Raw genomic sequence first — 19,923 nt, 5'->3', positions numbered from 1 at the left:
ACTTAGTGTTTGGTGGGGCCTACAGACAGAAAATCCACCAGATTTTGTAAATGGGTGGTAATCTGAGCATTTATTTAATTTAAGAGGTGGTAATTTAAAATAAAAAATTAAACGGGTAATAAGTTCGAAAATGGGTGCATTTTTGGGAGGTAATTTAAAAATTAACCTTTTTAAAATTTACCAAAAAAAAAATGACAATAGGGCAAAAATAAAGGGGAATATTCAAGTTGATTTATGAGATAAATCGGAAAATATATATCTCCTCTCACAATAAATTATTTTTCATTTATTTTTTAAATAATAAAAGTAAAATTATACAGTGATACAGAAATCAATGTATAAAGCCGTGAGAGGTAATAAATTAAAATGTTAATCTCAGTAAACTAGTAAACAGAACGGAGGGAATAATCTTTTACCCATTTTAAATTCATACCTTGTACCCGACTTTTGTGAACCAAAAACCCTCATATAGTCCTTGTCCACGTTAAGATGCAAAAGAGGAGTTAACACCATCCAAGTGATATGATTGGAAGTACCTAAACTGAATAACAACAATGTAATTTAATATAAGGTCTTAAATTAATAGATAAAGAGAATATCCAAAACAATCCCAGCCTCCCATGTAACCCTTAGGGCTTAATTATACTCCACTGCTTAAATCTGCAACAAAAATACAAATAAAAATTCTGGTTAACTGTTACAGATGTACAATTCATAATAATACCAAATTAAATACAGATTCCTCTGGTGTAAAAATAAAAATTTATGCTGCAAAATATTTCAGAAGTGTTCATAAAGTTTTCCTGCTTCATTACTCAGTAAGCTTCTTCTGCCTCATTGGCTTGCAGGTGCAAAAAAAAGGACCCTCATTTCTGTAATTTTGTGGGCCAAAAAACTTAATTTTTTTTTTGTGATCTTACAATTTTTATGTCTTCTTCTGAGTTGTAGTTCTCAACCCCCTTTTCTCTATTTCTCTCTCTAAATCTCTTATCTTTCTCTCTCTAAATTTTTTGCATTCAAACCCCACTTTCTTCTTCTTCTTCCTTCAATCTTCCTTTTTCTCTGTTGAAAAAAAATCCCAGGAATCAGAAGTTTCTGTCACCATCTTATTTATTAGCTACTGTAAGAAGTTTGCTATTTAAGTTAAATATACAATAAAATTCTGGGTGTTGAGAAAATCACATGACTTGAGTGACTCTTAAGCTTCTTGCCAACCTTCACAGTTTTCATCTGGGTTCTTGGGCTTTGTAATTTGGTGAGTAATTTTTTAATTTCTGGGATTATTGCATTTTTATGGTTGGATAAATAGAAGCTTTTTTTAGTTGAGTTTTTGTGATTGATCTTTGTTATGTTATTTTTGTGGTGTTTTTGTAAATGGGTTTTTGTTGAATTGTCAATTTCCTGTGAATTTGGACCTCAAGATCCACTTTTCAATCTGGGTTATTGAGCTTTTTTTTTTCAACTTTTCTTGATTTTTTTTCCATTGAATTTTATTGGCAATTGTGTTATGTTATGTCTCTATCTAAGATGTCAGAAAGCTGCTTTAACCACTGCCAGTTCACATGTTAAGTAATTTTTGGATCATATCAATAGAGAAATTAATGGAATAGGAAAATTATTATTGTTAATTGACCCATTAGAGATAGAATCTTGGTTAATGTAGACTTTGGCATTGTTGTTGTAGTAGATGTATGTTTCTTTTGTTTAGTTATGTTTATTAATGAATATCAACTAATTTCTGGTGTTAATTGTGTTTTTTTGTTCAATTGAATTTTTAGATAGTTTGTGGGGTTTTGTTGGAGTGATGCACATTGAAGGTTACAGCAATGGCTACTTTAGTACCTGGGATTTTGTTAAAGCTTTTACAGCATATGAACACAGATGTTAAAGTTGCTGGTGAACATAGGTCCTCTCTATTGCAAGTTGTGAGCATTGTTCCTGCATTAGCAGGTGGTGATTTGTTTCAAAACCAAGGGTTTTATTTGAAGGTTTCGGATTCGTCTCATGCTACTTATGTTGCACTTCCTGATGAACATGATGATCTAATTCTTAGTGATAAGATTCAATTGGGTCAATACATTCATGTTGATAGGCTTGAGGCTGCCTCCCCGGTCCCTATTCTTCGAGGCGTGAGGCTGGTTCCCGGGAGGCATCCTTGTGTCGGTACCCCGGAAGATATTGTAGCTACTCATTCTTTAGGGTTCTTAAATAATTCTTCTCCAGGGTCAAAAACTAGTGACAAATCGAAATCTGCTGCAAAGTCATTGTTTGGCAGTAAAGAGAAGGCTCCTCCTTCTAAATTGAATAGTTTTGGAAAAGATGAGAAGGTAGATAAGAAATCGTCAATTGTTCGATCAAACTCTATATCATCGAAAACCTCTGTGAGTTCTGTGGATAGGAAAGAGGCTTTGGGAAGGTTAAAGACTTCGGGTTCTCAGTCTATACCGTCATCACCTACTAGTTGTTATTCGCTTCCTACTTCATTTGAGAAGTTTTCGAGTGGTGTCAAGCACCAGGCAAAGATCAAGAGTGATAGAGGGACTCCTAAGCTGGGTTTAATGGAGAAGGTATCTGCCAAATTAGGACTGGCTGAGAAGTCCAGTTCTGCTCGTGCAGCGAGTCCTGTGACTAAGAGGCAGCCTTCTGTGTCTACACCGAAGAAACTGGCTCATGTAATTGATATGGGACCGAAAGCATTGAGGAGGAGTTGGGAAGGAAGCATGGAGACAAAGAGTAGAGATAACTTGAAAATAAAAACTGGGAAGCCTGATGCGAGCCCTGCAGCTCGTTGTACTTCTGTAAGTGCTTTTGTTTATCTTCTTTGGTTTCTGCAGTAATTATTTTCATCAGCATTGATGTTTGAAAATGTCGAGACACTAGACTTTTCTTGTCCACTCCTTCCCTGCCTTTTGGGCCAAGGATGAGTGATGGGTTATACACTCTTATCAATCTACGCTGATTAATTGTAAAAACTGCATTTATACAGCTTTGATATCTGTTCTATGTGATTCTCAATGGTTAAACATGAATTTTTTTCATAGTTCTACCATGTGCTTAAATATACAACCAGTATGTTGTTTGTAGACTGCATATATAGCATTTAAAGTCTGACTAATGTTAGTGGACAATAATTTGCTCATCTTTGTTCAGGTGCCTAAGAAAAATCCATCAGATGAGCGGTCATCAGCCAAAGCAGAGATTAAAGTCCAAAAATCCTCGAAACTATCAAAGTTGGAAGCTAAAGATCAAACATCTGTGAGAACTTTGGTTTCTAATGGAGCAATTGAAGATCTTGATAGATCAAGCAAACCGAGAAATTCTATTGGGAGGAAATCAGTGGATAATAATGCTAGCAATGGGTTTCCAAACAATTTGGTGAAGATCTCTGCGGGTACTAGGAAATTGATAGATGCTAGTGTCCTGTGGTCATCTCTTCCTTCCTCTGTCACGAAGCTCGGAAAGGTATTTCCTTTGCAGTTGTCTGGATTGCAAATGATCAGATTCATCTCATAGCATTATTTTTCATTACATTACAGAATATGATACGGTTTTAGTGATTGTTTGGCTCTCATTGATACATTAGGAAGTTGGGAGAAACATTTTTTGAGTTTGATAGCTTAAATGATACGGACACAAGTTATACAACATCATAACTTGTGAAATTCTACTAATCACAACATGGCCAAAGTTGCTTACCTAGTCATCCAAGCAGGACTAACTTTCGACAAAAAGCTTTTCTTGCTGTCAACCTAATAGTTTCATATGAAACGCCCTGCATGCAACCAAATGACCGCTCAATTTAATGTTATTGGTGCAGCTTATTACTTAAAGTTGGGTTATTATATAAGTTTCAGCATATCTATACATGAACCTTCAATTTAGATCAGAGCCATTATAGTATTTTTAAGTTCTTTTTGATATGTTTACTTCAGGAAGTTCTGAAGCTTAGAGATTCAGCACAAATGGCTGCAATAGAGGCAATGCAAGAAGCTTCAGCCGCAGAGAGTATACTTCGTTGCTTAAGGTATTTTTATCTATAAATTAATATGGTGGTACCTTATTATCCTGTATTTCTGTTATATCTGGATTATCCTTACATGCGAGGGATTTCTGTTGATTGTAGTGTTTTTCTTTTGGTGATAAGCTGTGTTTGTTGACAGAGACTAATTAGTATCAAGTTAAGCTTGACCTAGTGGTAAGTATTGCACCTTCCAATCTTGAGGTTGGGATCCTTTACCCTTACTCCCAATTTCTAAAAACCTAGCCCGTTAACCCAAGCTGGGTTGACTTGTACAAGGTTATGGCCTGGAAGGGCTGTTTTTAGTCTTCTTACCAACCAGAATGTATGTAATATGGAAAAACTGTAGACATATTAGGAGGCCAATTGACTCTGATGATCAATAGTAAAGCTACATTACTCGGACTCGAGTACAGTTGTCAAGACCCTTTTGTATGCAATGTGTCCCAAGTGTCAAAACGTGCATTGCAGTAGATAATATTGATTCTTATGTGCTATTTGTACAAGTAGCACATAAGAAATTTAGTTTACATTGTCACTAGCACTGCCTTTGAGACAGGGTGTCAGTCATGTGAGAATTAGCTGTAGATTGAGTAAATTAGCTCAGGCTGATGGGTGTCTCAATAGATGAGTAACGTGCTGGTTCTGGGGTTGAGTTGTTCACACATCCCAAGCCGCTTAAAGAAGACAACAGTTTTCCCTTTGATTGTGGTTATCTTTAATTTTTCACCAAGTACACAACATGATGTTCAAACTTAGATATTGTAGTACTGGATATAATTGTTCGCTTTGTGGTCTACATTTGTACTCTGGTAATTTTGCGTAACTAATTCCTTGTTTCTTCCCGATTGTAGCAAGTACTCCGATTTAAGCTCATCTGCCAAAGAAGATGACCCACAGCCAGCAGTGGAGCAATTCTTGACTCTACACTCAACTTTAAAGAGTGCCCTTCTCACAGTCAATTCCCTGTCTAAAAATACTCTAATTGGCTCATCCCCAGATAGTCAAGAAACCTTGTCTGAAGAAACACAAAAAATAATGTCAGAAAGGAGAAAGCAGGCGGCTTCTTGGGTTAATGCTGCCTTAGCCACAGATCTATCACCATTCTCTGTATATAGTGATCGACCAACATTAACATCACTTCCAATATCCTCCCAACCTCAGAATCCCAAACAAAATTCTGGAAATCAAGCCTTTATAGTTCTTGAAAATGCAAGCAAGAATGCATCTCCAAAGCCCGTATCTAAACCTCGCTTATCAGTTAGCTCTAAGACATCTTCTCCTGGGACTCCACGTCGAGCTAGTGACCAGCTGTTAATTAGCCAAAAGGCTCGTGCCCCACCACCTCCTCCAGAGTGGGACCGAGGAAACGGACTTGATGAGTACTTGGACTTGGCTGAGAAACTTCAGTCTGAGTCACAGAATTGGTTCTTGGGGTTTGTGGAGCGTTTTTTGGATGCTGATGTGGACTCTTCTTCATTGTCAGACAATGGTCAAATAGCTGGCATGCTTACTCAGCTGAAGAGTGTCAATGATTGGCTAGATGAGATAGGTGGAGGCTCAGCCAAGGACGAGGAGCAGGAAGAAGAGGAAGAAGACGTGGCTCGTGTATCAGGTGAAACAATCGATAGGTTGAGAAAGAAAATATATGAGTATCTTCTAACACATGTTGAGTCAGCTGCTGCTGCACTTGGGGGTGGTTCACAAACACTCCCACCTGTTCGAACCACAGAAACTAAAGGAAGAAGATAACCATTTTATTTTTTTTCAGATCTGGTTGGAACGAAGTTCCCAAGTTCAGCTAAGATGCAGAATACTGATATAATTGCTCCCCTAGCCGTCTTTAATGTGCAGAAATTTTCCCTTCTTTTTTCTGTATAGTAATCACCCCTTTGAAAATCAAGGTATACATGAAGTTTGCGGTCATCTATGGTGTTGAAACGGGTAGTTTAGGTCAGGTTTACGGCTTCTATGGGCTTTATTTTGTGGAATTTGTATGCCCATTGTACACTGAAAATAGTTTCAAGGAGAAAATTAGAAAGCTTGTTTCTCCAAATGCAAGCCTCTCCTGTACTGGTTCTGCTAGTAATTTGGTAGATTGTTAGAATTTCATTTTAGATTGCAGAAAGAGTGCATATATTGAATTGATTGGATATATATTAATTTTATAAATGAATATTCTCCAAATTACAAGCAATCTTGTGTTTAATTTTGCTATGTCATTGTGCTCATAAAGAACACTGATCGGGATTCCATTCTAGATTTTGTGTTTTTTTCTAAGATTCTGTTAACTAAACTAGTTGATATTCATATTTCTATGTCATTTAAAAGAGTTGAATTAAGCTACTAAATAATTTTAAAGAGTTGAATTGAGATAATAAAGTTGAAAATTAGAGTATTTAAGCTAAATCGAAGTAAGACTAGTATTTGGTATGCCGCTTTAGTACACAAAGGGGGGCAATCTGGCAAGGCCATGAGGTTGTGATCTTAGACTAAAAGGATTTGACAATGATTGAGTATATATCTTGGGTCGATCATCCAAAAGAATAGTAACATTGATCAAGACGTGGCCCACATGATTAACTCAGGGTGACTCAATGTAGGGGTTTAGGTACTCTAAGCGGAATTCCACTAATCATAATAATACGCACCTAAAACAGGATCACATGTATAACACATAAAAATCACATGCATAATTCTACCTTTAAAGCATCATTTCCACATTGCGATTGACTATCAATTAGGGAGAGAATATAGCCCCTAACGCTACTCCTCTACTTAGTTCATGAGATTCGATTAAACGTCCACTAATGTTATATATTGGTCGAATGATTGAGGAAACACCACGATCACCACCTTTGTGGACGACCGACACCGCCACAAACCACCACCAGCGCAACGAGAGAGGCGGACGTGAGAGAGGGAATGAGTGAGGGGTTTGCTTCGTGTTTGCTAATTAGGGTTTGTTGATCAAATGATTCACATCAGCTGTTATATCAAACCCTAGACACCTAGTCTATTTATAATCATATTAGATCTAGACTAGGTAGGAAAACCCAAACCCACTAAAACTCCTCCATATGGCCAACCACCTGGAGGGAAAGACAATTTTTAATAGCTGGACTCGAGCCCAAACAACTCTGGCTGGTCTATCGTTGAGAAATGAACAGTTACTATAACATAAATGAACATTTACTAACTTGACATATTTTACAATAATTTTGTATTTTTTTAATAGCAATAATTTTGTATTTAATTTCTCAATAATTAAATGTCCATTTTTATGCAGATTTTCATTCTTATAAATAAATAGTCATTTCATGCAGTATGATGTCCAGACTTATAAAATAACTGTTCATTTTCTTTTTAAATTAATACAAATTTTTGTGTTTGTTCAGTTGTATAAATTATTCATATTTATAGTATAGGACGTTCAATTAACATTAGCATTAATATATTAGACATTAACATTTTGTTCATTATTAAAAAAAAAACATATTGTTGATTTATTTAATTGGTATTAAATCATATACTTCAGTGAACTGCAAGATATCCATTCAAGAGAATTGAACAAATCAAAGTATTTCACTTAAAGGTTAGAAAAAATGTTGATGAAACAACAACATTATATGTTCATTTTTATTTACAACTAAAATATTCAATAATATAATATTAGATCTACAGTATTTTTTTTTTCATAGTCTCTTTATTTTATTTTTATATTATAAATGTTCAAATTTATATATTGCAATGTTCATATATAAATGTTCATTTTTTTTTTCTAGTAAATGTTCATTTGTGTTGACGCGATTTTAGGTAAAAATTTACGAGGGAGAGGCGCATTATGGGTCTTTTCCTCTTACGTTCAATCTAGCCCCTTTGTGTGACATTGTCGTAGTATCCATTCAATTTGGGCTTTGGCCTATTAGACTAGTTCAAAGATCGTTAATTAGTACCTCTAACTATGATATTATAACGACGACCCAAAAGAACAAACTTAATTATCTCCATATAATTACATCCATTATATCAATATATATATTAAAACTCAATGGCAAGGATTGTAATCCTGCCATGTGTCGCTAATCTCGCTAATCTCAATATATATATTTCAACTTGCAAACCGAAATAATTTTGGTTAATTTCTATAGATTTGTGATTTTTTAAATAAATTTATAAATTAACAACTTAATAAGATCCAAGCAAAAATTTGCCTAACAATAGTCTCAAAATTAATCTTTACATGCAAATTACATAAAACAACATTGAATAATTAGGTCAAATTTTAGATCCATCGACCATTACCCAGAAAAATACAATACATAACCTATAACAAAAAAATGAAATTAAATTGTAAATATAGCATAAAATAACTTAAATTTCCAACTTTAACTAAGCATTTCACCTTCTATTTCTTCCCCTACTATTTGCTTCTTGGTGGAATCCTAGTGGATGACCATCTCAAGGTACTTGTAGATGACGACGAGTCATGAAATGGCTGTAGCGCGGTTGTCGTGGATTCTTTAGTCAATGTTGTGGACAAAGAAAAAGAAAGCGAAGAAATAAGGATGCTAAGTTGTATTTTTTTTTTTTTTTTTTTTTTTTTTTTTTGACAAGCAAACAAGCAGAGAGCTTTTATTAACTACTCGAAGGGCTTAAATCAGCCAAGACAAAGTTCACAATACTATGAGGAACTTCGAAACATGGCTGAACAATTTGAGGCAATCTGTTTCAACACAAAGCTTTGTGAAACCAAATTCAATAGCAATGAGCAAGCATTGTCTCATGGCAAGAGCTTCAGCAATGTCAGGCTCGAACTTCCCTCCCAATTGAAGACAAGTAGAGGCAACTACATCCCCAACCTCGTCTAGCATAACTCCACCAAGTCTCGCATACTATGATCAGGGAATGCCGAGCTGCCACAGCCTCTTTGATAGCCCTCCACGCGAAGAGTTTGATCTTTGGTGGCACATCAGCGTACCATACAACATTCCAATCAAAATTGCAGCTTGGTTAGAGGTGGTGGCCTTGTTATTTTTTTGCTCCATGGTAATCAGATTATAAGCACTTCTTACAGAGTAGCGCCCATCATTAGTAAAGTGCCACATCCAAGCATCCAGCCTATTATAGAGAGGGATAGGTAAACTGCAGATTTCAGTTACCTCAACTGTGGAAAAATACTCCTTCAGAACTTGAGTATTCCATGAGTTGTTCAGCCAGAGGTCTCAAACAAATATTGGTGCCCCTTCTCCCACATTTTGCCTCGGTATCACTTTAAAGTCTGGGAGGTTTGGATCCACGGATCTTTCCAAATTTGGATGGTAGAGCCATTTCCCACTGTTTTTCGAACACCCTTCCTAAGCAAATCCCGAGCTCCTAAAATCAACCTCCATGTATAACTCGCATTCGGGCCAACTTTAGCATAAAAAAGGTTCGAGTGAGGGAAATATTTTCCTTTTAACACTTTCGCCACCAAAGAGTTCTCATTTGTCGAAATCCGCCAAGCTTGTTTAGCTAACAACGCCATATTGAACTTCTTCATATTTCTGAAACCGAGGCCCCCTCCTTTTTTTGGCGTGTACAACTTGTCCCATGCAACCCAGCACAGTCTTTTCTCCTCCCCCTTTTTGGCGTGTACAACTTGTATTATAGGATGGAATGAAAAACCATTCCCATTGGAGATACCCTGGAACAAAGAGTGGGCTCATACAATCAATAAAAATATCAAAGGGTTTCCTCGTACACTCGATAAAAGAGCAAAGTGTTGGCTCGTAAATGATTTATGAAAAGGACAAACATACAACATATGTAGATTTTTCTGAGACCAATTTAGTTCGGAGATCAGAAGCCAAATGGCTAACTCACCTAGCAATAAATAGGTAATCATGGTAGGCTCTGCTAACCATCAGTTTGTAGTCCTGATTTAGCTCACGTGATGAACTGAAGCTTCCATCGCTTCGATTATTTTTTATCAGCAAGAGCTGGAGGATCTCGATTCACAATTTCAAACCCTGATAGTTTGACCTTGCGTTTATTAGCTATATCAATAGCAGACTGATGGATCTTATCAACCATGATGTTTCTTCTCGTTTCATTAATGTCGTGTGTGTCTGTAAGATAGCAGATAAATATTTTTTTTTTTGCGATTTTATTTTGTCTAATGAGAAGCTTATGGTTAAACCTCTCCAATAGTCCAACCACAAGAACAGGGCAAAAAGGATAAAGATTAAGGACAGTGCAGAATTTAGATCTTCATGCTGAACAATAAAAATCTGAACATACCTATCTCACATATGCTTTGCTTGGGATGCTGTTGACAGCTCTAGGATGCAGGTCAAGAATACCTAGCAGAAACAATAGGAAACGATCATTAAAATGACTAAAGAGAAGATAATTTACTCTGCTTCTTTTTAAAAGATTACGGGAAATATTACTGAAATCATTCATGTCTTACCAACAGTGTCAATGGTCCCAGATTCTAAAACATGCTTTTCAAAAGCCAATGGTAACTCCGCAGCAGCTAATCCTGCATCATTTCTGCAGAAGAAAAATGATACTGACAGTAACTAAACAATTTATTTTATAAGCATGGACAACCCAGAAGGAAATGACATGAGGGAATAATTTTACAACTTTGAATGAAGAAATTAATTAATGTAACAACATATAATGAACTTCAATCAGGAAAAGGCTAAAACATATATTATATACTGCTGACAATCAGTGTACATCTAGGATGTTAACATTGGATAGACAGCTATTCACTGACTGTGGGTAAATCTACAGCATGCATACCAAAATCATTAAGCATTTTCACCTGTTTGGCATCAGGGCAGCAGCTGCATGACCTCCATCCCCTTCAGAGTCCACTTTGATGCTAGTAGGAGCAGCAATGGCAGTAACGACACCAATTGGAAAACCCATAAAATAAGAATTTTAAAAAAATTTAGAAAAGCAGGAGCAACACATTTCCAGTTCTGTGAGGGCAACAAAGTTATACAAGAAAAGGTGCGCCTTCAGCTTCCAAAATAGGCCCTTTGTTCTATGTGCAACTCCACAAATCCAGAGTAAGCTCCATAATTCATATGCACACTAGACAGGTCATCTTTATCTCTGGCATATCCAGCAGATTTTGCAGCATCTAGAAAAGATACAATTTGACTATCAAATGTATTCTTAAGAGCTTTTTCAAGGGTTTCACTTCCAGCTATCAAACGGCTGCATTTTTAAAACAGTACTCAAGGTTAGAACCTCACAAGTATCTTCCTCCCACAATGAAACCAAAAAAAAAAAAAAACGCCATTATGAAAAAGTAGTGATGGAAAATTTAGCCATACCTTCCTACGCAGCTGATACCAAACCTAGTAGGCTCTTCTGATGTGAACATTATTACCTCCAATGACCTTTTTGGCTTAAATCCAGCCTCGTAAATCAATGCTTAGAATGTCCTGAATAGATGCTGGCTGCTAAATAGTGCTAATATATGATAACTTGAAATGATGAAAGTATAGGAAAAAGAAAAGAAGAATCCAGATATATATTCACAGAAAGAAACAGGAATAAAACCTTTTTTTTTTTTTTTGACACAGGAGTAAAACTTAATGAAGTAGCTAATTGTCATTTGCCAACTGATTGTCAGCATTGTTAAAGAATAACAAAATGCCTAGCAAATTTGATGTAATATAACATTGACCTTTATTTAGCATGAGTAGGGCATACTTAGAATACATTTCCAAGCTATGTGAAACTCATGCTTTATAATCCTACGATTCTGTGTATTTACCTAAACTGGTTTGAATAGTTACACACTTACACCTGAAGTCAATATCTGACAAGCGAAACTTACTTCTTCAGCACATTAATGTCTTCTATTGCACCTAAGACACCAACAACTCCATCATACTTTCTAGAATACAGAATTGCATCAATGTGAGAACCAGTTCCAACAGCAGCACAGGCAGTATGCTACAGATGGCTGAATGCACGTTGTAGTAGCTTCTACAAGGATTTGTAATATATTCTGGCCATGAAATATTGGCCATGGACAATTAGGCAGCAATTTACATGCTCCACATTGAGTCACAACAGACCATAGAGCATAGAAATAATGTTGACCATGGGCTACAATTTACATTTAATTCAAACAAAGGGTTAGGATCATATGACAAAGCATTACCTTTGAGGTTTATATAAAAAAGTTTGAGGGGACATCTCAACTTTGAAAATAGGTTAGGAACAAGGAGGAAACACAGAGAAAACAGCGGAAAATTGCACATTCCCTGTCTAAAAGGAAGAAAACATCATTCTTCATTAACCCCCACATTAACAACCTCAAAAAAATTCTTTCGGTGGAAAGAGGGGGTAGAGGGATGTTCCCATCCAAAGATTGAGTCAAGGTGCTAGTCACAGACCATAAAATTAGAAAAAGATTCAACAACTTACCATTGACTAAATATGTTAACAATTGTATCCACCTGACCGAAAGGCCAGCAAGTCCCATCAAGTTCTTGATATACCTGGAGAGAGAATACACTATATTACTATTTACAATAACTGGATGCTCAAGAGTATATATGTAATAAATCAAGAGAAAATATTAGGTAATATAAATATCAGTCCTTGATGGTAGGAAGGCAGAGATTACAAGATTTCCAACAAGCAATTTGCACCTTCACCAGTTACATGAGAAGAATCAAATTTGAGCATATGGCTAGTAACAGGCTGTCAGGCTAGAATTCTAAAGAATGTCTAATGCAACAGTTGCATATATCAACTCCAACACACATCTCTGGGGTAAAGTACCATTCAAACAAAATAGTAAGTTTCTGAAAACAAAATTGATTTAAACTAAGAGAAAAATTCCACACATTAATTAAAACAGGCATACTTATTTTAACACAGAAACTGAGCTATAATATTAAGTGGCTCCAGCCGAAGGTGAAAGTATCTTACAAAAGCCCAACGGCAGCGTCATAGATAAATAAATACAAAATAAGCTAAACTAGAAACAGACATTTAATTACTACTAACTTCACCCCATTTCACATTAATATTGATAGAATAATCATCTCCCTCTATTGTCATGGAATCACTTGATGCCCCGATTTGGAATTCAGTAGAGGACGACAAGACTTTGTCAGAATTTCCATTCCATAAATTTGTTTCAATCACCAGAGAGGATTTTAATGGAACAACAACCACTGACCTAGATAAGGCTATCATCCCACTATTCCCTATTTGTGTCGAATCTTCTTGATTCCTCTGAAAAAGCACAACCCGATAGTAATCTTTTTTGTAGCGGGATGTATAGTCATAATTGTTGTATTCAGCGATAAGACTTCCATACACCTTTGGATGAAGATCGACATGCCCATTCTTGTACAGCTTCTGAAAAGACACTGTAATGTAGAGCTACAAAACACTTATTACCAAGAACAACTGATGATAATTGATTGCCAAGGCATAGAGAGCTATAGTCACGGGATTTCCAATCCCATTCCACACAGCCTCTAATGTGGAAACGATTTTCAACATCCTTAAGATCAATTTTCATTTCTAAAGACTCACAATCATCATACACACACGAACCATCTAACACGGGTAAAGTAGTCCTATGTTCCGATAGTGTAAAAGCATGCTTTGCTTCTCTTTTGAAGACTTGGAAAGTACAAACAGGAGATGATAGTTCAATAAGGCCATAAATTTGCATAGCTTCAAAATTTTCTCGGCCTATGAAAACAGTAAATATCTCTACGGCAGGAGATGCAAAAGGCATGTTCTTGTGTGCGCGCAAAAACCTAAAGAAACAAGCAAACACATAAGTGATGTTATTTAAAACCATTATCATTTCACACTCTACATAACAAGGATCCAACTTAGAAGAGAGTCAAACACATCCAACAAATTTCCATAACCAAAAACAAGGAAGAACTGCATACCAAGGGAGCCTGATGTTTGATGACTCTTCATGAACAAAAGCCTAAATACACGGAGAAATCAATATCAGATCCATGCATAAAAGTAAATAACAAAGAATAAATGACAAGCATTAAATTAGTGTGGTATAGACAATATACCTCAATCATTTGTTCATCACTCTCTCTTTTGGTAGTTTCTTGTGGAGATATTTCATCACTGAAGGACTAAAAGAGGAGGGGGGGATTCATGTTAAACTCAAATGACAGAAGAAAGTAGACAAATGATGAATTGAAAGACAAGATAAGACTCTGCTTGTCAAGAGGGAAATAACAGGGCAAAAATACGAAAAAGGGATAAAAGTACCTTGTCCCCAAGCTCGATACCAGTGCACCTTCCTTGTGGCCTAGGTGAGTGCCATCCCACGCGAACAGTGATAAGCATGTCATCTACAATAAACATATCCTCAGACACCAGTCCATTTTCGACTCGCAATTCTACCGTTTCTTTAAGAATCCTACGTTCTGTTCCGAATTCTGACAAGTCCAAATCAAGAATAAAGGGCGAATACGGTGGCACACCAACCCAACCTCTAGAAAGTCTCATGCCTCTCAATCTTTTTCTCGGACCAATATCCACTCGTTCGAATTCATTAGATTGCTTTTCAAAAAGAGTATACTCTTCTAAAGCGTGGCTCCCAAAAAAATTGCCAAACCGAGCAACAATTTTACCTTTGACATTAAGATAAGGATGATTTTCTTCATCTAATTTATTGCTCTTTTTAGGAGTAAACAGAATTCTCACACGACCATAAACAGCAAACGGTATGGAAATATAACGCATCGAAAGGGCACGGGCACCAAGCTCATCATGAACATATACTAGTTTTACTTGTCCAAAGTCAGTGATATCCTCGTCACAACAAATGTGCTCAGCAAATAGTTTCTTACCTCCTGCACAAACATCTACTACAACCCTAGTATTGGGAATTGACATGCAAATGTCCAATGGTGAAGACAAACAATCTGGGCTGATGAGTGTTAAGGTACCACTTGGTCCAAGAAGTTGAGCATTGTCACACTTACGGTTGTAGAGATCATGGACAATCTTTTCTCCAGAAGTTGTATCAAAAAATTCAGCATATATTCTACCATAAATAGTGAGTGGTGTGTTTTGATCTATTATATCAGGTAGAACTTGGACAGAAAGTACCTGAACCAAGGGTCCTGTTATAATAGATTCTCTACCATAAACCTTCTCGCGTTCCCTTCTCATATGGAGCTGTTTTACCGAACATTCAAAAAAGTCTTTGCTGAAAGTTGGGTATTGCGAAGTTTCTAGTATCTTCTCCACTTCTTCCCTAGAAACATTGTTGTATTTCTCTATCAGATTCTCCAAATCCATGAGTTCCTGCAAACAAAAACGAATTTTAGGGTTGTGCAATACAATAGCATTATACTAATTATACAATAGCATTATACAATACAATATAATTATACTAATTATACAATACAATAGCATTATACAATACAATAGCATTATACTAATTATACAATACAATACAATACAAAAACCACCCAATTGCCCCTACCAAAGGCTCCTTACTCCCAAACATTATACTAACATTAAAGGGTTGTGCAATACAATAGCAACCAAATTTGATTCAATTATCTCAGAATTTTAGGATATTCAATTCAATTATCTCAAAATTTTAGGATATTCTATTCAATTATCTCATAATTTTAGGGATATTTGATTCAATAATCAAATTAGGCTCATAAATTTCTTTGCTTTTGGTTATGATGGTTTCATAATCTTAGAATTTAGGACAAATATTTCAGATTTTCGAACCCTAAACTTACTTAATGCACTGACAATTAAATTAGACTGTGAAATTGATATGATGATAACAAATACAAAGAACTTATCAGAAGCTGCTTCAATGGAGGATACAAGAACTAGATTCAACGGAGAACGCTTCAACGTTGAGGGAGCGATTCAATGGGTTGGACGCCTTCGAACCCTATTAAAAGACATGACCCGCCAGTGTTATTAGGGTTAGATCCGTCTGATAAATAAATGGATTGGGTCTTTATATGATCGTTCAATTATGGAGCACCGCGGGCCTTATAAAGGTTTAAAGTAACCCTGTTTTAAAAAGTGTTTCGACCCTGTTTAATTCTCCTTAAAAATTAAAATATTCAATAAAAATAATTTCAGCTCATAAAAAATAAATTCTGTTAAGCAAAAATAATTACATTTCGGTAACAATAAATTCAGCTTAGTAAAAATTAGTAACATTAAAGAAGAAATATAATAGAGATTCGGTAAAAATAAAGTTTAGCAAAAATATTTTCATTTAAGTAAAATCAATTTCTGTTCAGTAAAAATAATTTAAGTTCAGCAAAAATAATTTCAGGTCAGTAAAAATATTTTAAGTACAGCAAAAATAATTTCAATTCAATATAGATAATTTCAATTCAGAAATAATAAGGTGAAGTGAACGGGGCCTTCGTATTAGTTTATCTTTGTACTTTCATTTCTCAAATCTATCTTCACACACCAAAGTTTGTATCAATAATTTGTAAGTTTTTTTAGTTTTTTTCTAAAAAAAAAATTTGAAAATGGCCGAAATTACATTAAGTAAACTGAGTTTGCAACAAACGAAAAGAAAGTATGGTAACACAAGTCAATTACAAGTTATCATGTGTTAATTGTTGTTAGATGAGTTTTCCTCAAAAAAAAAAAAAAAAAAAAAAAAAAAAAAAAAATGGTTAGGGTAACTCTTTTGTCATGGCCTTTATGGCAAATTAATTGTGTCCAGTGAACAACGCAATTGCATAGGTAGTGTTACCTCTGCGGTTTTAACATCAGCTCATAGTCACCTACATTTTATTTTGAATGCATATATACTAGCAAGTGTAGAATTGTATGAGTTGGTTAGTGATCTGTGTAAAACAGTTAATTATTAGTGAATAAATTTGAAAGTGACAATTTTAATACATTTTTTTTTTTGAAAAAAAATATATCAAGGGCTATTAAATTACTAGATCAACCGAAGAAATTTCCAAGATGCGAGGCGAGATTATATCACTTCACACCCGTTGGCCAAACTCCCAAGCTTGAAAGTGAGCCAATTCGTGTGCTATATTATTACCCCTCGCTTTACAAAAGACCATGAAACACTAGTAAAATTAGAACATACCCTTGTGTCACGCTATGTTCATGCCCCAAAATACCGCTTTCGCCTCTACAATCTTAGGCCTTGTTTGGTTGACATTATAAACTGGGGGAATTAAAAATTCATGGGAATTGATAAAGTGGGTAGTTGTTTGGTTGACCTAAAAAAGTAAAAATGGGGGAAGTGGGAATTCATGGGAATTTCAACTTCCCTCAAAACATGGGAAGTAAATTACCTAGCCCCCCCTTGGTAAACCACATTTCATGGGAATTTCAATTTCCCTCATTACCAACCAAACACACTTTAGAAATTCCTAGGAATTTTATTAAGGAATTAACTTCCCATGAAGTATAAATTCCTATGGGAATTAAATTCCCACATCAACCAAACAACACCTTAGTCTCTCATATCTCACACCGTTTCACTGTAAATCCTCAAAGCACCACCCCCTCACTATTCCTGCAGACTGCACCCAACCTCGTCCCCACCTCCCCCAAAACATCAGCATCAACAATAATCTTATCTACACCAGATGTCGGAGGAGACCAGTCCATCGAGACACTCTTTCCACCCCGACCCCTCCATTCCCCATGTTATTCAACTTTTCCACCTCACGGCCCTCCTTACTAATCTTCAAAGTATACACAACTATTTGCTCAACATTCGGATTTTCACCCTTAATCACCTATTTAATTTGTTCCCGCATTAAACGCTACGACCACCCTTCTCCTTTGCCCAAATCCTCCTATGTCCTCTGACCAAGAATTCGTGGGTCTTGGGTTAGGGATGTCGCTTTGCCAATTGAGGGGATGCATGAGCTAGCGCCAGAGGTGAAGGGGGGAGGGGGTGACGATGGCTAATAAGTTTGGAGGTGGTGGTGTGGGTGGCTGGTTGATGGTTTTGTTTTGTTTTTTTTTTTTTTTTTAAAAAAACTATAGTAAGTTGAAGTTAACCATTTAATGAAATAAGGTTATATAGTGACTTATAAGTGAGAAGATTCTTAACTAAGGCCCTGTTTACTTCACCTTAATTTTGCTGAACTGAAATTTTTTTTACTGAACTGAAATTATTTTTGCTGAACTTAAATAATTTTTACTGAACTGAAATGATTTATTGCTGAACTAGAATTATTTGACTGATTTTCTAATATATTTTTTCTTTATAGTTACTAATACTAAACTGAACTTATTTTTACTGAACATCATTTTTTTAAGGTGAAATGAATAGATGTCATTTTATATAATTAAAAAAAAAAGTCACCATTTCAATGTCTCATAAATACAAGTTCACCATTGAGAATTAAAAAAAAAAAAAACACACACACACACACAGACACAAAATTTTGCTTCTTTAAATCTTCTTTAAATAAATACAAGTAATTGTTTGCATAATTTAAAAACTTTAAAGGTGCTCTTTATTACTACAAAAAAAAAATGGACTAAACAAAACAAATGCTTCCCATGTTAATCGCAATTTCTATCTTACTCCTGGAATACCATGCACACGGTACTCCAGATTTATAAATTCATGTTATTTTGATTATAAGTTCTTATTATTTCAGTTTATATATATGTTATTTTTAAATTAACGTATGTTATTTCACCTTTTTTCTCAGTCATCTTCCTCTCTCAACTACTCCAACTCAAAATCACACACTTTCTTTTCCTTTCTTCTTCCAATTTTCTGGGTTTCCTAGAAAGCAACCTCTCACTCTCTCTCTCTTCCTCTCACTACTCCATTTCTAAATCAAAGACATTTTATCTCTCGTCTTTTCTTCTTCCAATTTTCTGGGTTTCTTAGAAATCAATTGATTTGAAGCCATTTAAGGGTTCAAATGTGTTCATGTCAAGAAATTTAGTACCTCCTGAAGTGTTTGATTCTCGTTAAACTCAATGCTGCTAATATTATTTTGATGTGAACTTATTATTTTTTCAATTTATATACATGTTATTTTTAAATAAGTACTTGTTATTTTATGTAAAATAAAAATAGCATGAATTTTTTTTTTTTTTTTTACAAAAGCAAAATAGCATGAATTGAGGTTGAAGTAAATAAGTAAATAACATATTGTTGTAACAAAATAACACAACATATAAGCAAAATAACATAAATTTTACGCAAAATAACTCAAACATATTGGGGTAAGGATTACCATGATCCATTGTACTCCAGGAGTATATAATACTAATTGCTTTAGGAACCCTTGGTTGACTTTTAGATAAATGTACCTCTTATGCACAAAGTAGAATAGTACAATAAGTAGGTAAATAAAAATAAGAATAGTGTATCATTAATTCATTGGTAAAGCTAATAATATTAAGAGGATATCAATTAGAAATTATTACTAATACTGTTTTACTAAAAAAAAAAATTATTACTAATATGTAGTATGTGTAATTCTAAAACAAACACAATTTTGTAATTGGCATAAGTTACTTTTTTTGGGAGTGTAAAGCAAGACAACAAATAATATAAACGGGATTTGATCTCAGGTTTTGAGTATTACCCCTTTAACCAACTAAGCTAGTTGATCATTCATACTAAAAAATTTTATTAACCTTATAAAAAGTGGATAGAAATTCAAAGTGCTGGGATCTTAGTTCACAATGCACTCATTGAGATAAAGGTCAAAGTCGTTTCACTTGCTAACACCTATTTCCATCTATAAAGATCTCAAATACCTTAGCTTACAAGAGTTAATTCCTGTTTTGTAGATCTCTTCATATATGGAGTAAAATTTATTGAAATTGAATTATTTTAACCTCACATCAATAAACAACTTGAAAATCAATTTCTTATCGAGGATGTA

At 35.1% G+C, this 19,923-nt stretch overlaps 2 protein-coding genes and 1 pseudogene across 5 annotated transcripts; 1 reads left to right on the top strand and 2 right to left on the bottom strand.

Annotated features, from left to right (window-relative positions):
* Positions 1-590: 590 nt before the first annotated feature.
* Positions 591-6,190, top strand: LOC145631856 (protein CORTICAL MICROTUBULE DISORDERING 2-like). 2 transcript variants are annotated; one of them, XM_081684064.1, is made up of 5 exons: positions 591-818; positions 1,779-2,798; positions 3,151-3,462; positions 3,933-4,024; positions 4,873-6,190. In XM_081684064.1, the coding sequence occupies exons 2-5, from the start codon at positions 1,827-1,829 to the stop codon at positions 5,768-5,770; spliced, it is 2,274 nt and encodes a 757-aa protein (XP_081540190.1). In that variant the 5' UTR covers positions 591-818; positions 1,779-1,826; the 3' UTR covers positions 5,771-6,190. The 2 variants fall into 2 exon arrangements, with proteins under 2 accessions (XP_081540190.1, XP_081540189.1); XM_081684063.1 differs by lacking the exon at positions 591-818 and adding an exon at positions 1,056-1,255.
* A 2,419-nt stretch (positions 6,191-8,609) lies between these two features.
* LOC145632574 (ureidoglycolate hydrolase-like) lies at positions 8,610-13,240 on the bottom strand (annotated as a pseudogene). Its single transcript, XR_014112582.1, has 10 exons — positions 13,049-13,240; positions 12,663-12,739; positions 12,457-12,534; positions 11,861-11,983; positions 11,356-11,441; positions 11,030-11,236; positions 10,836-10,935; positions 10,467-10,555; positions 9,884-10,365; positions 8,610-9,704 (listed from the first exon to the last, which is right to left on the bottom strand). The product of XR_014112582.1 is annotated as an ureidoglycolate hydrolase-like (transcript).
* LOC145630407 (uncharacterized) lies at positions 12,915-15,510 on the bottom strand. 2 transcript variants are annotated; one of them, XM_081682665.1, is made up of 4 exons: positions 14,300-15,510; positions 14,095-14,160; positions 13,957-13,997; positions 12,915-13,815 (listed from the first exon to the last, which is right to left on the bottom strand). In XM_081682665.1, the coding sequence occupies exons 1-4, from the start codon at positions 15,335-15,337 to the stop codon at positions 13,344-13,346; spliced, it is 1,617 nt and encodes a 538-aa protein (XP_081538791.1). In that variant the 5' UTR covers positions 15,338-15,510; the 3' UTR covers positions 12,915-13,343. The 2 variants fall into 2 exon arrangements, with proteins under 2 accessions (XP_081538791.1, XP_081538792.1); XM_081682666.1 differs by lacking the exon at positions 14,095-14,160.
* Between the last annotated feature and the right edge of the window lie 4,413 nt (positions 15,511-19,923).

This window comes from Chenopodium album, chromosome 5 (genome assembly GCF_948465745.1).
Source record: "Chenopodium album chromosome 5, dcCheAlbu1.1, whole genome shotgun sequence".
Lineage (NCBI taxonomy): Eukaryota > Viridiplantae > Streptophyta > Magnoliopsida > Caryophyllales > Amaranthaceae > Chenopodium > Chenopodium album.
The sequence above is the reverse complement of the archived record's forward strand: the minus strand, read 5'-3'. Positions and strand labels throughout refer to the sequence as shown.